A 16,712-nucleotide genomic window follows, 5' to 3' on the forward strand; every position below is an offset into this window, starting at 1 on the left:
GAGTCCCTCTGCTGATCAGCTCATACGGTCAAGAATTTCTTCCTGATGTTCAGGTGGAATCTTTTTTCCTATAATATGAACCCAGTGCTCTGAGTTCAAATCACTGGAAAGGCCACTAAATGTTCCACCTGAACATTAGGAAGAACTTATTAGGTGTTGGGTTTGTGTAGGGCTTGCATAGCTTATCTCCATGTGTGGACTGCATGAGTGGATGTTGGCTTGCAGAATGCTATGGATTTATATGGATTGCCACTGAAAAGCGACTTGTACATCTCCACCAACAAATCTGAGCACTATATGACACAAAGGGCAGCACAGTCGGTCCATGTTGTTTTTATGTTTGACTTGACTAAGGATTCTGCTTGCCCTTAGCAATGTTCTCTGCTCTTGCTGAGGTCTGTCATGTCCCTGGTTAGGAAAGGCCACTAAAGGTCATCATCCTGTATAAGAAATTGTTTTGAGCTCTCAATGCCACTGGAAATTCTGTCTTCCCAGTGCCTGTTTCTGGTGTTGCTACCAGAAGACAGCCCACTGAGGTGAAACTATGTGACCTTTCGATCCCATTTCTGGCAAACATATCACTTGCTGACCTTTGGACAAAATAAGATTGGGTTTCAGACTGGCACAACATTTTAGACCACAGTTAAGGTTTGACAAAGCTGCATGTTTGTTTTTATTGGAAGCAGATTTATAACCTCAGGTTTTTCTGTCTGAGACCTATATAATCCTGCATCCAGCTCTAAGATTACTTTTCCCACCATACCTGTTGGAGCAACAACCTTGGACCAAACACCCACAATGGAAATAAAAAGCAGTAACATAATGGCTGAAAAAACACAATTTAACATTATAATGAGAACTATGATAAATGATAATATTGTATAATTATACTATATGAATTAATAAAGTGGGCTCTAAGGTTCATACATTTCCCAGTCCCTCTCCTTTTCTGCCATACTTGAAAGAAAAAAATGTGGAAATTTTAAATTTCCATTTTGATTGATGTAACAAAGATATAGCATTTGGGTAAAATTTGCACATCCTTGTGTAATGTCTTCTTTGTTAATAAGAGGTAGAAGCACGTGGAAGGAGAAAATAAGCTTCCATGCTAGAAAATTTGCATCTATATTAAGAAAAAGAAGGACCAGGATTCAGAAATAATTCAAGGTGAATTGCCAATGACATAAATCCAGGGAGGGAATTGGGTGGCTTTCCATGTTTTTGTGGAAAAGCAATTCCCCACATTTCTTTCCATAGGCTATGCTGGCTACTAGGTCTGCTGGGAACTGATGTCCAATTTCCACCCTGGATGAAATCCAGTTTCGACAACACATCGAAATCCAGTTTGTTACTCTCAACTAGAATAGACCCATTGAATCAAGAGTTGGTAAGTCAAAACCTACTGATTTAAGTTCCATGGATTCACATGCTCACCAACTTTTTGCAGATGGAAATCGGCACATGTATGACCACAGAGTGTGTTCAAGTTGGCAAAACTTATTAGTGAAGAACACACAAGCCATGAAAGGTTGTTGCCTTTTGCTTTTGCCCAACCGGGTGCAGGAAAAATGGACAGTTGCCCTCCCAGTGAGATTTCTAGCCTGTGGAGAGAGGCCAGACCTTTTCATGGGAGAGAAATGCCTTCACCCCATCCCTGTAACTATACCTTGCTCTTGTGTCCCCTTTTGAGTCTACAATTCTATGAATTAACTTATGAGGTGGGGGAGATGCTGCCCTGTACCCAAGCAGGACCCTATAGTTCAGCTTCTAGATGCAATTTTTCCACATCCCTTTTCTTATCCTGTTGTTCCCAAATATCAGATCTGTATCCTGCATCTCTATAGTACTCTCACAATTCTTGAGGTGCTTACAATCCCTTGCAGCACACTGCTGAGCAAAGGCAGAACGTGTCGAGCTGGTTTTTCTCCACCAGTCCTGCCAGAAGGTTTTACCAGACTGAGATCTAATCTCACATATGTTTACTTGTACTATTTTTTTCTCCTCAAATAGCAAGCTGATACGTAGAAAATCAGCAAAGCAAACCTAGATTGTTTCCAATTTCTCTCCAATCCACCTATGCAGCTTGTGATACTAAAAGGTCAGAATATTCTTTTAATACAATGTCCCATGTCTGGAGGATTTCTATTTGCCTGCCCATTTCTAACATACTCTTCAAATGGCACAATTTGCTGGGGACAGTCCAAGTTTCTCTGCTGTAACATTTTCCCAGCTGTTCTTAAGGGTGCTCTTATATACTCTTGTTTCTTTCTTCTCCCCCCACTTTTTTCCCTTTTGCCCTCAGTTGCTGAAAACTGAGTTGAAAGTGGCAAAGTAGACTGCAGAGAGTTAACATGAAAGGGAGAGAAGGCAGAGTTGTCTTTTCCTACAGACACAAGCAAAAGCACACCCCTGTAGCCTGTCCTTGTTGTGTGTTCCTCCCCTACCTTTGCCAATTTGACCCCATTCTGACATTGCTTGCAAACATGTGTCCCAGTCTTCATGGGGGAAATGTTGAAAGGTATACTATACTAGTTGAGAAAAAAAATGGGATTTATACCCAAAATTCCTCCTACTCCTCAGGCTGTAAAGTTCAGCCTTTTCCAGCTTTAAATCAAAAATGAACACAATGTATTGAAGATTTCAATACACAAAGATCCACAACAGTTTGGAAGAATATAGGTAAATACTTACTCCCAGCAGGTTTGTTTGTTTTTTAAAACATCCAGCACAGCTTTTTTTCATGTCAGGAGCAACTTGAGAAACTGCAAGTCACATTCAGGGGACACCTGAATGTTTTACCGTCCTATGGGAAGATTCTCTCATGTCCCCTCATGGGAAGCTGGAGCTGACAGACGGGAGCTCACCCCGCTGCCCAGGTTTGAACCGCCGGCTTTTCTGTCAGCAGTCCTCCTGGCACAAGGGTTTAACCTATGGTGCCACCGGGGGCTCCTACAGCTGGGACAAAGTTTGGAGCCCAAATTGGGGTTTTGTATTCTGCTAATTTTCTGTTTGCGGGAATAAAAGGAAGCACTGTTCAAAACTGGTACCCATTAAATTACAGTTTATGTTCTCAGTTGTCATAACCCCTGGCTTCTTACTATCTCACTCCCACCTGATTATGTTGCAAGTTTTATTGCTTAAAGGAGACTTCGGGGGTTTTTTAAAAGAGGTTTTGTTTTCAATGTTTAGTCACCTTTTTGTTAGTCACCTTTGCCACTGCACCACTAAATGTCAGCGATATATCAGTAAATTAAGCAGAAAGGAAACACATGTCTAATAATCACAAATTTGCTGGCAGCAGGGGCCCCTTGGAGGAGATTGCAAAACAACTGGTGTCCTGCATGTGAGCCATGGTTATGTGTCTCTGAATCTTGGTACCTCTACTTTCCTTAATATTACTTTACAACAACACTAAGACTTTGATCTGGACACCATGGACTGGCTTATGTCTTAACATATATGCTAGGACTGATATATAGAAAGATTACTGTCTGCAGCTTGTTTGTAGCTGGAAACATGGCTGAGAACTAAAACCTGGGGTGTAGCTACAGGGTAGGCGAGGAGCAAAATGAGGGCACTGGCTCCCAAATAAGATTCCTGCCTCCCCCAGGAAATCTTTCTATAATCTCCAATTTTCTAGCATTGCAGAGAGGGAGAGACACACAGAGATAATAGTTAACATCTAAAGCTTTGCTGTTTGTTATGTTGTATTCCCTTGGTAACACAACAAGCTCTCCTGTGCTTTGGATGTCTATACACTGTTTCTCAGTGCAAAACTGAATGGTCCAGTTATTGCAATGCTAGAAGTTTGGTGACTAAGGCAAAATTTCATTGGGCAAACATAAGGCTTTGTTGGTTTACTTTTTCTTATTTGCGATCAACTTGACTTTGCCTCAAGAATGAGAAATCTTCAGTATCTTCCTTCAGCTACTCTGTTACAGTCTCAAAAACTCAAGGTTGTGGTTTCCTTGAGTGAGGATGCATCTAGACTGTAAAATTAATGCAGTTTGACACCACGTTAACTGCTATGGCTGAATACTATGGAATCATAGGCATTGTAGGTTAGTGAGGCATCAATACTCTTTGGCAGAGAAAGCTAGAGGCCTTGTAAAACTACAACTCCTATTCTTCCAGAGCATTTAGCCAGTTAAGGTGATGCCAAATGCACCGAGTCAACCCACCTGTAGTGCTGTCTCTCTCTTTTCCTACAACTCTTCATTTTTTCCAAGCATTTTTTCAAGGAGCCATATCATCTCATGATATGTCCAGATTATGAAGTCCGAGTTTAATCATTTCTGAACCTATCCAACTAAATTAACACATACCAATTAAATGTCAATCCCTTTCCCCTTTTGGCCTCTTTTTTGTGATGCATTTCTCTTTCTGTCTCCCTTTTGCCATGTGAAATTGCCATTAAACTTCTGGAAGTCTAGATCTGCATATGTTATTTTAGCAAGTGTGAACACATCACCAAAAGGCTATGCTGACTGGGGGATATGGGAGTTATAATCTAAAACACTGGGAGGGCTCCAGATTGGTCACAGCTGGTGCTGCAGTAACCCACGGTTTCTCCTTGCCTTAAGTAGTTTTCTGGAATGAATTCAACCAATACCTTTAAAAGCAGCTGGTACTTGGTTATCCTCTGAACTGGCTTCAAGAGATAAGCATCAAGGGAAAGTTTATGGTCCAGTTTCCTCTGACATTCCTGGAAAGGAAGAAGAGAAGGAGGGTGGGAATGAAGTACTCATAGTGTGAAAATGAACAGAGCAGGCAGGAACACTCAGTACAGAATTGCAATGTAATGTCTTTTGAAGCTGTATAACCTGTTGCTTTTAGAAAGCAAAAAATATCCTTTCCACTTCAAAAACATGGATTTTTCTGGCAACTTTAAAAAAAAGTTTTTTTTGTTTACATTGCAATTCAAAATGTGTTTGCTTAGTTTTGAGACTTGACTAGATTTATAATATGCTATTCTTGAATCCTGTGAAAGATAAATCACAATCACACTCTGAAAAACGAATTCATATACAGTAATATAAATTCAGTTAACAATTCTCAGTTGCTATGAAATTTTTGTATATTTCTTATACACCAAGGACTTTATTGCATGAAGGTGGTAAACCAATGTCAAAACAGGACTACCATGCTAGTAGTGTGATAACGAGATATCATCCTAGTGAATTGCTATCTCTGTTATGTGACTACCATGGGATAGTGGCATAAAGTATGATAAAGTCCATAACCTGAATTTGATACACAATATCTTAATATTATTGTGAATGAAACAAAGTTTGTGTAAACTGAACCATCAGAAAGCAAAGGCACTATCTCAGCCACCCATGTCGATGATTGTGGAATATTTGGAATTCTAAATAATGAATGCTCAACTTGTAACAGGTTGTTTGCTGTGATCTACTTATGAAGCCTTATGATAGACTCAGCCACTTCAGCATTTTATTTTCCTATTTATAGTGTGTTTGTGTGTGGGGGAGAGGGGGTTAAGCACAAAGAAGTAGTAATACATGGTATCTGTTGGTTGATGCAGTACATACAGTCCCATCTACTACTTCCATCTGTCAAATTTTTGAAATGAGGCAGATAAGTCATGTTGAAAAAGGGAAGAAATTGCTTGTGTTTCTTTGCCTCAGGACTGAAGCATCTAAAGTTTCAGGAACAGACAGAACAGCTTCCCCAATTGGCTTCTTCCAAGGTTCCATGCCATTTGCCTCAGGGTCAGTTAAGTTGTCTGCTTGAGTGAGCTGTTTGTAATTTAATGGCAGAAAAACACATTGTGAGAGTCCATTGTCATGACTGTGGGAACACAGGGAGGAGTCCTGCAGCCTATTTTAAGGAACATGACTTAAACAATACCCCCTGGAAGGGAATGTTCTCTATCAGGTGTGTGACTGGGGTTAAGATACTGCCTCCCAAATAAGAATTTTACCCCCGCAACAATTCAGTCCCCACATTTCTAACATTGTAGGGAATGAGGCCATGAAAATAATTCACATCTAAAATGATTTTGTTTGCTGTGTTCTCATTCCCTTGGTCACTCTGCCTGCCCCTTTTCTTCTGGTGCCTATGTTGTATTCCCAAGAATTCAAATGAAATTTTAAGTCAGAAATTTGGAGGCTGAATTTTTATTTGGAAGGGCAATACCCTCCTTTCACTCTATCTATAGCTACACATTTGGAAAATATCTCTGTTTATGGGTTTTTCTTTTGTTTTTGATACAATTCTGTCCGATAGATGTGTTCTCCAAAAATGTACGAACCTCTCCTTAATAGCTTATAATTACAGAATTTGTTTTGCATTTTATTCCAGGATGAAAGGTTCCAGTCGTAGAGAACTCTTGTGAAATTACAAGACTCTTCTTTTAAGTATTATTTTTAATGTGCTTTTATCTTATTATTACTTTAATTATTTCTATTGACGTTCAAGCAATGTAGTGGGATGAATATTGTGACCAGGATTCGAATCCATGCTCAGCCATAGAAACTCATTGACTCTGAACAAGTCGCAGTCTCTCAACCTCAAAAGAAGGCAATGGCAAACCCTCACCAAATATATCTTGCCAAGAAAATCCTAGCATAGGTTCATCTTAAGATTCATATAAGTCGGAAATGACTTGAAGGCACAGAACAACAAAATTGTTCAAATTGATATTACATTGTACCCTGTATTCCTGTATATAATTTATTTATTTATTTATTGCTGTATTTGTATCCTGCCCTTCTCACCCAATAGGGGACTCAGGGCGGCTTCATCAATGGAGGCAGTTCTTCACATCGCTGATACACTGTGATAGTCACTATCACAACTGGGCAGCAGTTTGGGTAACTTTAAAGGAATAATAGACAGATCCATGGAGAATAAGTCTATGAATGTCTATAACTCAAAAGGTCCATCTATTGCAGCTGACCACCTGTATCCACAGATTCTGTATCCATTGATTCAACAATCCATGGCTTGAAAGTAGTAAAAATAATTCCTAAACGCAAACCTTGGTTTTCTCACTATTTTACTATGCGAGTTTAGAATGGGACTTGAGCATCTATGGATTTTAGCATCCACAGGACACCCTGGAAGAAAACCCAGCAGATACTGTGTCTCCAGTATCATGGATTGTATACCTCTGGACACCAGTTGCTGGGGCAAATGGGCAGGGAATCACTTTTACACCGGTGTTTTGCTTGTGAGCTTCTTTGAGGCATCTATTTGGCCTCTGTAGGAACAGAATGCTGGACTAAATAGGCCTTTGGTTTGATGCAACAGTTTTTCTTATGGTTTTCAAAAATAAATTAATGCCACGTGGGAAAAATGATGGAGTGTGAAGAGAAAAAAGTGTATTCTGACACATATACTTTGTGGTCTCCAAATTTCTTCTGACATTTGTGGTGCAAACGATGTTCCTAAGTAAGGAGAGCATAGGTTTGAATAAGTCAAGAAGACAGGGATAGAATGAAAACTTCCATTTAGTGAGAGGAAAGTGCATACATGATATAGGAAGTTAAGACAAGATTGGCATAAGAAATGGTCTTGTTTAGTCGATAAAACAGAAGGAAAAGATAGGTACAGAACTTTAAATCAGGCCTTCCAGACAAATCAATGTATTGATTCAAGCAACCCAGTTGGGGGTGGGAAGAGGGTGGTAAGGGTGGGTGGGATGGGGGGGTTTAAAGGGGCAATTAATTAAGATATGCGGTAAAAAGGATCACAATTGGAACCTGTATCCCAGCCATAAAGATTGTAAACAGTTTTTATGTTATCTTTTAGATGGCTAAGGTATGCAGTGTATTGTTTTGTTATCTGTATGAAGAATAAAAAAAGATTAAAAAAATAAAATAAAAATAAAAAATAAAAAATAAAAATACAGGATCTCCAGCTAAAGCAACCAAAAACAAAACAAAACATGATATAGGAAGGTTGGATTAATCCAAGCATTCAGCTGCTTATTCCTTTGATGGGTTCGCAAACATATCAAGTTGATTCAAGAAGCGGACATGCTACATTAATCAGGGAAGATGAGATATTCTTCAGGAACATTTAGTACCTTTAAGTATTTAGGACCCACCTGAAAGAAAAGGCTATCTCCACACTGCCTCCAAAGGGCTTCTGACCGTGGCTTATTTTGGCAATATTTTTCATATATTTGGAGATCTTCCTTCTGCAACATAAAGGAAATAAATGTTTTTAAAAAGTCAAAATATGTTGTCAGTAAGTTCTGAAAGAAACAAGGTGGAATGGAGTATGTAGCACAATGAGACAATTCAGTGGTATTTATTTATCGTGTCAGAAGTGAATTGAGGATATAGTTATAATGTATTTAAAAACACAAAGTTAAAATTTTTATACTAGATTTCCTTTTACCAGTAGCTGGCCACTTGGAGTGCTTCTGGTGTCATTGTGAGAAGGTCTTCAATTGTGCATGTTGCAGGGATCAGGTTGCATTGTAGTAAGTGCAGGGGCGGTTCAACCATTAGGCGAAGTATGTGGTTGCTGAAGGAGCCATCATCTAGGGGGTGCCATTGACACACCTCTGCCCAGGCGTGGCCTTCCTGCCTCCGTGGCCGTGGTCTGGCCTCCGCAGTGGCCGGACCACCATGGCAGTTAAAAGTGGCGCCGAGGTGCCTTCACTTTAAAGCAGAGGCGCAGAGTCACTTCCTTCAAGTGCTTCCCAAGCTTCGGTGGTGACCCAGGTGTTTTGGACTCCAGTTCCCACCAACCCCGAGCACCAGCCAAAGCAATGAGGCTGTTGGGAGTTGAAGTCTCCTCCCTGGGGGTGTGGCCTGAGGAGGCGCCACTCAAGTTCGGGCGTGGCGGCCACAGCTTGTTCCCAACACTGGAGAGGAATGGAGGACGGCGGCGTGGAAAGCGGGGGCCAGGGTGACAGGGGCGCCTATGGAGCGGCCAAGGTGGGCAGCCCCTTTGACCTGTGGAACTTCCTGCAGCAACCCCAAGTCCTCACCCATAAGCTGGGACTTGGGGTGACCGGGGGGTTTGGGAGGGGGCTGAAGGAGCTCTCCGTGCTCTCCCGGGGAGGGTTGAGGTGTGGCCTCCTGATTGGTTGCTTCAGATACCTGGGGTTGAGGGAGGGAGTCACCGGCCCGAAGACTTTCTGAAACTCCCAGGATTTTATAGCATTGAGTCATGGCAGTTAAAAGTGCTGCCAAATTGCATTTGTTTACTTTATAGCAGGAATAGGCAAACTTCTGCCCTCCGGTTGTTTTGGACTTCAACTCCCACAATTCCTAACAGCGAGGGGCGGCCATGAAAACTATTTGCTCAACTATCTATGGCAGGCATGGACAAACTTTGACCCTCTGGGTGTTTGGACTGCAACTCCCACAATTCCTAACAGCCGGTAGGCTGTTAGGAATTGTGAGAGTTGGAATCCAAAACACCCGGAGGGCTGAAGTTTGCCTCATGCCTGATCTAAGGCAAACAATTGGCATAATAAACCATACTGGGTTCAAGTGAACTAGCAAAGAAAGTGGAATGATGGTCATATGGGGAGTCAAGGCTCTTCTGGACTCTTGAACTGGTTCTTATACACCTAACGAGACGAACACAACTAAACCCCCAACTACAAAAGGAGGATAAAAATGACTTCCACCTTCTTAACTCGTGGTTGTAATTATCAAGTTAATAAACTTTGTATATGCAATATCTTACGAATTGCATTTCTACAAATAGTATATTTCTATTATCCCTAGAAACCGAAGAGTGATAGCCTGTTTCCCTCAAAATAAGATAGGGTCTTATATTAATTTTTGTTCCAAAAGATGTGTTAGATCTTGTTTTCAGGGGCAGTCTTATTTTTCCAAATTGAGATTTTAAATAAGCTATATCTAGGGCTTATTTTTGAAATAGAGCTTATATTTCAAGCATTTTCAGAAATGCTGAAAAATCATGATAGGTCTTATTTTCAGGGTAGGTCTTATTTTGGGAGAAACAGGGTAGCTTCCGACAATTTTGTCTCAAAAACCAAGTCCCATTTCTTTTTAAGAAATGATTAATCCTGTTTGTTTTATCACAATGTCCCTAAGTTTTGATTGCATTATCAATATTTGTTTACAGAAGCCTTGGAAATATCAGAAAGACTCCCGGGAGTTAAATATACACCATTTTATAATTGTTTTCCTTCAAATCATAACTCAAAGTGAATTTTAAACTTTCCATTCACAACTTTCCACATTGGTCCAAATGCAACTATCTGCCAATGTTTTATGACATTAACCAGTTTTTTTTTTCCAATTTCAGGATTTTGTGCATTTTAGCACTCAAAGGGTCATCATCTGAACAAAGTTCAATTTCAAATTCGGAGTCAGTTATTTCTAATCAAAACAATTTTTGGTGACTTCTTGGAAGTAGAATGTTTGCTATTTCAACGGCCGCTTTGGAAAACTTACGGTAGAAAAATACATGGTTGTTTTAATTTTGCTTTTTAAAAAATCAGTGTTATTGTGCTTGGCAGCAGATGGAGAAGTTCCTCAGTGCCAAAGTAAACACGGCCACCCATGAAACATCTGGCTCAGGCGGAGAGAAGGACCTTCGCTGAGAAGAAGGAGCAAACAGCCAAACACTTTGGGAAGGCAGCCATACAAATGGACTTCTGTCTGGAACACTTTTCTCCTAGCTACCGTCTCAAAAAAACACACACACACATACATTTTTTCTGAAGCTGTTGTATTACTTTCTGACCAAAATTCTGCTATGTCAGAGATAGCTCAAGAACCAAACAGTCAGCTGTGTATTTGGAAACAACGTCTAAAATTATGCGTTAGAGTCATAGAATCATGGAGCTGGAAGAGACCACAAGGACCATTCAGTCCAACCCCCTGACATGCAGGAAAAGCACAATTAAAGCAACCCCAACAGATGGCCATCCAGCCTCTGTTTAAAAGTCTCCAAAGAAGGAGCTTCCACCAACTCTGAGATAATGAGTTCCATTGTTAAATAGCTCTTACGGTTAGGAAGTGCTTCCTAATTCTCAGGTAGAATCTCCTTTCCTCTAAATTGAGGCAGATAACATGGCAAAGGATGCATTTACATTGTAAAAGTAATTCTTTTTAACACCACGTTAACTGCAATGACTCAGTGCTGTAGAACCCTGGTTTGGTGAGGCATCAGCAGTCTTTTGCAGAGGTGAAAGATTTTATACAACTACAGCTCCCAGGATTCGATAGCACTGAGCCATGGCTGTTAAAGTGCCATCAAACGGAATTAATTCTACTGTGCAGATGCACCCTAAGATGTGATTTAGCCCTGATCTGGAAACTTTATTTTGGGTGCTGTAGTCCACAAAAGTACCTTAACCCTTTTTCAAATTCTTGCCTCAGTCTAGTAGAATGTTTCAGTGTTTCAAAGATGAAGGCCAGGAACAAACTGTTTTTTGTCTTCAAAACTGCTGAACAACTCTCATTGCTTTCAGATTTATAGTATAATTGCTGGAATTTCTGCTTGCTGATGAACTCTATGCATTAGTGTTTTAAACAGACAGCAAACAAAAGTTAATGGCCTGTTGTTGTTTTTTTTAAAAAAAAGACCGGTAACAGTTGACTTGTTTTAGGAATCTAAATAACTCATCATGTTCTTCCATGCCTGGTACATAAAAAAGTAACCAAAGCAACAGGAAAATAAATCCAAGGAGCTGCAGAAGCACAACAAGCAATGCAAACTGGATCATGATCCAGAAGCACATACGTGTGTCCATTGACCTCACACTAAGTTTTCCACGGAATCCTTCCAAATAGTATTGTATGCAATCCTGAACTTTAAGAAATTGGATGAAGTCTTGAAAAAGAAGAATTGTCATTGCTAGGCTTTACTGAAAGATTTCTACACTATTTTCTTTTAGTACTTTTAAGAAAAGAATGGAACAGTGTTGAGAGTATCAGACCAGGATCCAGGAATCCAAGTTCAGATCTCTTCTCAGCCATGAAGCTCAGTGCATCTAGACTGTAGAATTAATGTAGTTTGACACACTTTTACTGCTATGGCTCAATGCTATGTAATCCTAGTTGCAGTTTGGTAAGGCACCCAGCACTCTTTGGCAGAGAAGGCTAAAGACCTTATAAAACTACAACTCTTATGATTCCATAACACTAAGCTATGGCAGTTAAAGCAGTGTTAAACTGCATTATATTGAAAGTGTAGGTGTAGCCTAAGAAAAGCAAGCTGCTCTAGCTATGAAATACTAGCTTGCAGCTGGGGCGTTTCCAGTCTGTATGCATCCGTGCCAGCATCCTCAGGATATTTCTCGCTTTAGTAAAGGAGCTTTATCTTTGGTTTCCATGGGGAAAAAAGCAGTGAGTGTCTGCATTCTGCTGAATTAGCAAGAACTCGCTGGAACTATCTCACTTTAGTGGAACAACTAAACTCAATCATTTGCACTTTTAAAATTGTTATTGTCATCTCATTTGTGCTTACAGGTTTGCCATTTCAGATCACCAGTGTTTCCCTTTTTTGTGTTATGTGGCCTGATTCTCAGAAGTTTCCAGAGGAAAAGAGGAGGGGGGAGATGCCAGTTCCGTGTAGAGATAACATGAAACTCCACCATCATCTAGTTATCCAGGGGTGCATTGACACTGTCGAATTATTGCAGTTTGCCACCAATTTAACTGCCACAGCTCAATGCTATGCAATCATGGGAGTTGAGGTTTTACAAGGTATTGAGCATTCTCTGCCTCACCAAACTACAACTCCCATGATCTCATAGCACTGAAACTCGACAATTATCAAACTGCATTGATTCTGCAAGGTAGATGCAACCTTAGTGATTGTAACATCCCAAATCCACAAAACAGTGATACCTTTATTAAACCAACCAAAAATGCTTTTGAAGGTCCACTGGCTTCTTCATTAAGCAAAAACATTAACAGTTGTATAGGAGATGGAAAATATGACAGTGTTGGAGTCACAAGCCTACAATTTGTCAATACATGTTGTTGTTGTCATTTAATATGGCACGGAGGGATATCCAGTGGAGCTTTGAAAGTTACATCATGTATTTTATGTTGGCCTAATACAGGTATCACTGTTTTGTTGAATTTGAATGTTATTTTATTTTGCTATATGACCAACATGGCTATAGATGAATACATCTTCAGATACATGATTGACCAAACAAATATAAATAACTTACTCTTTTTAAAAAGCACCGACCAAGAAACTCTGGATTCTCAATGCAGTTTTCTAGCTCTTTGAGGAAGATTCTGCAATTCAGATAAAAAAGGTGAAAAAACAGGAAGAAAATTATTGTATTGTGCCTACAGTATAACACCGTTTGCGTCACATTTTGAAACCCCTTTTCCATTCCAAGACTGAGGGGGAAATTATCTATAGGTAGCTACTCAAACAGTACAACCATGCTGTGCTCTTGACAAAGGCATCTGTAATATTTTGTCCTCGTGGGGGCTATTTTTGTAAAAGCCACTAGAGAGTGAGGCGTGGAATTAAGTTGTACTTAATGCTATGCAAGACTTTACAGCTGGTCTCAGAATGGATGTTTTCCCCCATAGGTTTCAATTCTATGCTGGTGTTCTCCACAACAGCTTTCTTCTGTGCTCTTATTCATAGAATTCTTGCTATCATTATATTTTCAAAGGCGAAAGCAAGCTGTTGATAATATAAAAGCCTTCTGACCAAGGCGTAGGAAGGAGCCCACAACCAAGAGCCATTTGCAAGCAGTACTTCTATTCTATATACAGGCAGTCCTCAAATTACAAACATCTGAGTTATAAACGATTCATAGTTACAAATGCGGGGTGAGACAACTGGAAGTGAAAGAAATCTATGCCTCGGAAGAGAAATACACTTCTGAAAGAGTTATCATGGGGAAAGGGTGTTTCAATTGAACCTTTCCACAACAAGCCAATTTTTTCAAAATCCAATTCTCACAGGGACAGAAAGTGAGGTGAAATCTTCCGAACAGGGATATGGACAGCAAATTAATCATACACTATTTATATTCCGCCCTTCTCCCCTAGGGGACTCAGAGCGGATTACAATATTTACATACATAGGCAAACATTCAATGCCTTTATAATCACATGAGACACACAAATACAAGCAAAGGCAAGGCAAAACAAACATAGCAGGGTGCTTATTCAAAAGTTATATATATACAGTAGAGTCTCACTTATCCAACATAAACGGGCCAGCAGAATGTTGGATAAGCGAATATGTTGGATAATGAGGCATTAAGGAAAAGCCTATTAATCATCAAATTAGGTTATGATTTTACAAATAAAGCACCAAAACATCATGTTAGACAACAAATTTGGCAGAAAAAGTAGTTTAATACGCAGTAATGCTATGTAGTAATCACTGTATTTATGAATTTAGCACCAAAATATCATGATATATTGAAAACATTGACTACAAAAATGTGTTGGATAATCCAGAACGTTGGATAAGCGAGTGTTGGATAAGTGAGACTCTACTGTATATAATATATATATATATATATATATATATATATATATATATATATCCCCTATATCCTATATCCTAATCCATACTTTTCACAAGAGAGAGAGAGAGAGAGAGAGAGAGAGAGAGAGAGAGAGAGAGAGAGAGGTGGGGGGGTTGTGGCTGGAGTTACACTTAAAATGTACTTGTCCATTTCATACAAATTCAACTTAAGAACGAACAATCTCACAGAACCTATATTGTTTGTAACTTGGGGACAGCCTGTATGCACTTCTTAACATATATTAAATGGGGAAAGGAGGAACATAAATTTGGAATGTGTTCAGACTGTTTAGCCTGAATTCTTTTAGAATGTGCTAATTCTTTTCCAGTATCTATCCAATAACTATTTATCAAAACAGACAAATTTGCTCATATTCAAAATGGAAAAAGCTTGCATTATGTATCTACCCCAGTCCTCTGAAACTGAAACTTTTGGTTTCCATCCCAAAGTAAAAGTTGCCTGGCAAAAGAACCAGGATTTGTAGTGGATGACTTTATATATAGACATATGTTGTATGACACTTGAATTGAAATCTGCAAGGAACAGCAAAAAGATCACCCAACTTATGTGTATATTGATCTATCCTGAATCTCTATGGATTCAACTATACCAGTGGTTCCCAACCTTTTTTTGACCAGGAACCATTTGACCAGGGACCATTCTCCAACATTAGTACCAAAAGGGTTACGAATCAGTTTTTGGTCAACTTTAGATTTGGTTTGTTTTTTTGGGGTGCTGATTCAGAAAATTGCATTGAATAGACCACATCAGCTCTACTTTGTGATACAGATCGGATGCCATCCTGTAGTCTCCATCTTCTCGTCCACAGAAAACCATATTTAATAATCCAGAGCTGAAGTGGTCTACCCAATGTAATTTTCTGAATCAGCACTGCAAATAATCCCAGGAACAGGCCTAAAAACGAAGACACCAATATTTTTTTGTTTGGGTAGTGTTATTATCCATAGTAGTAAAGGTGAGGCCATGGACCATATTTTAGTTCTTGCAGTCCATTGGTCCACAGGTTGGGAACCACTGAGTTACACAGAACCAAATTGCAGCAGAGCCAAGGGCTCGTTGTACCTGCTTTATGTCTAGAATCACTCTAAACTATGGTTTCAGCCACAGTTTGGAATCATATTTATTTTTGGACAACAATTCCTAGACGGATGAAAAAACAATCAAAAGCATGTGTGTTTTTCTCCCAATATGAAATCGAAGACTGGCTAAGTTCTGGTTTCAATCGAGATCAGGATATGGACAAGTGCTTGGATATCACACTTTACAATGTATTATCAAAGGTATATTGGGGGCTGCAGGTCAAATCATATGGGTACTCTACAAGTTCTCATAGTCTGATAGCACACTATGCCAGCAAACCTGTTGTGAAATTCGTAGATTTCTGAGAGATTTCCAAAAAGAACTTCCCTCCTATTCAAAACTGCAGTTGGGATCAAGTGAATTAAATCAGGATTGTCCATTTCTGATGCATAGCCCTATTAAAGAAGAAGAAGAAAGCATATGGGGAGAATGGAAGATGGAAAATATGAGCTGCCTCACCCCCACCCCACTTTTGCCAATTGAAACCAAAACAGCAAATGTAATAAATTATTCTCCTGGCCCACTGATTTGAAAGTGTCCACTTTCATCTAGTGCTTATTTTGGACCATCCTGAATTTTGTCAAATCTTGGGCAAAAATAAATAAATAAATTCTGCATCAAAGAAACCTGGATTTTGAAATATGAAACTCTGAATTCTACAACTAGTTGGAGGTTCAAGCAAATGAGCCTGCCTTATTGTAGCTTATATTATTTATTATACTTCATCCAATATTGGGATTGAAGCTACTTTGGGCTTGCTAGAACATTAAGCATCACTCTTCCTTAGTCAGTACAGTAAATCACAGCATTATATAGGATAGAAGTTCTAGTGTGGCATAGTGGTTTGAGCATTGGACTGGGTGCATCTACACTGTAGAATTAATGCACTTTGACACCACTTTAACTGCCATAGCTCAATGTTATGTAATCATAAGAGGTTTAGTTTGGTGAGCCCTGGTGATGTTATAAGAAACAGACACCAATGATGTCATTAAACATAATACGTGAAGCATCAATCGCAGTTGCATTGAATGTGCCATTCAAATAAAAGAGACAAAGTCTAAGTTATGGGGTGAATATTCATTTTTCAAGACAGGATTCTTATTGTGAGATTCCTCTCCCTAGTCTTGGG

General features: G+C 39.5%; 1 protein-coding gene across 7 annotated transcripts in view; it reads right to left on the reverse strand.

Annotated features, from left to right (window-relative positions):
• Window positions 1-16,712, reverse strand: part of mcf2l2 (MCF.2 cell line derived transforming sequence-like 2) — a 196,908-nt gene that overhangs the window by 36,440 nt on the left and 143,756 nt on the right. For all 7 annotated transcript variants that reach the window (XM_062976810.1, XM_062976815.1, XM_062976813.1 and 4 more), the window contains exons 17-20: window positions 15,860-15,975; window positions 13,148-13,217; window positions 8,075-8,167; window positions 4,613-4,705 (exon numbers count right to left, since the gene is read on the reverse strand). In XM_062976810.1, the coding sequence (XP_062832880.1) occupies window positions 4,613-4,705; window positions 8,075-8,167; window positions 13,148-13,217; window positions 15,860-15,975 (372 nt within the window). The remainder of the gene's footprint in view (window positions 1-4,612; window positions 4,706-8,074; window positions 8,168-13,147; window positions 13,218-15,859; window positions 15,976-16,712) is intronic.

The sequence above is a fragment of the Anolis carolinensis genome, chromosome 3, assembly GCF_035594765.1.
Source record: "Anolis carolinensis isolate JA03-04 chromosome 3, rAnoCar3.1.pri, whole genome shotgun sequence".
NCBI classification, from domain to species: Eukaryota; Metazoa; Chordata; class Lepidosauria; order Squamata; family Dactyloidae; genus Anolis; species Anolis carolinensis.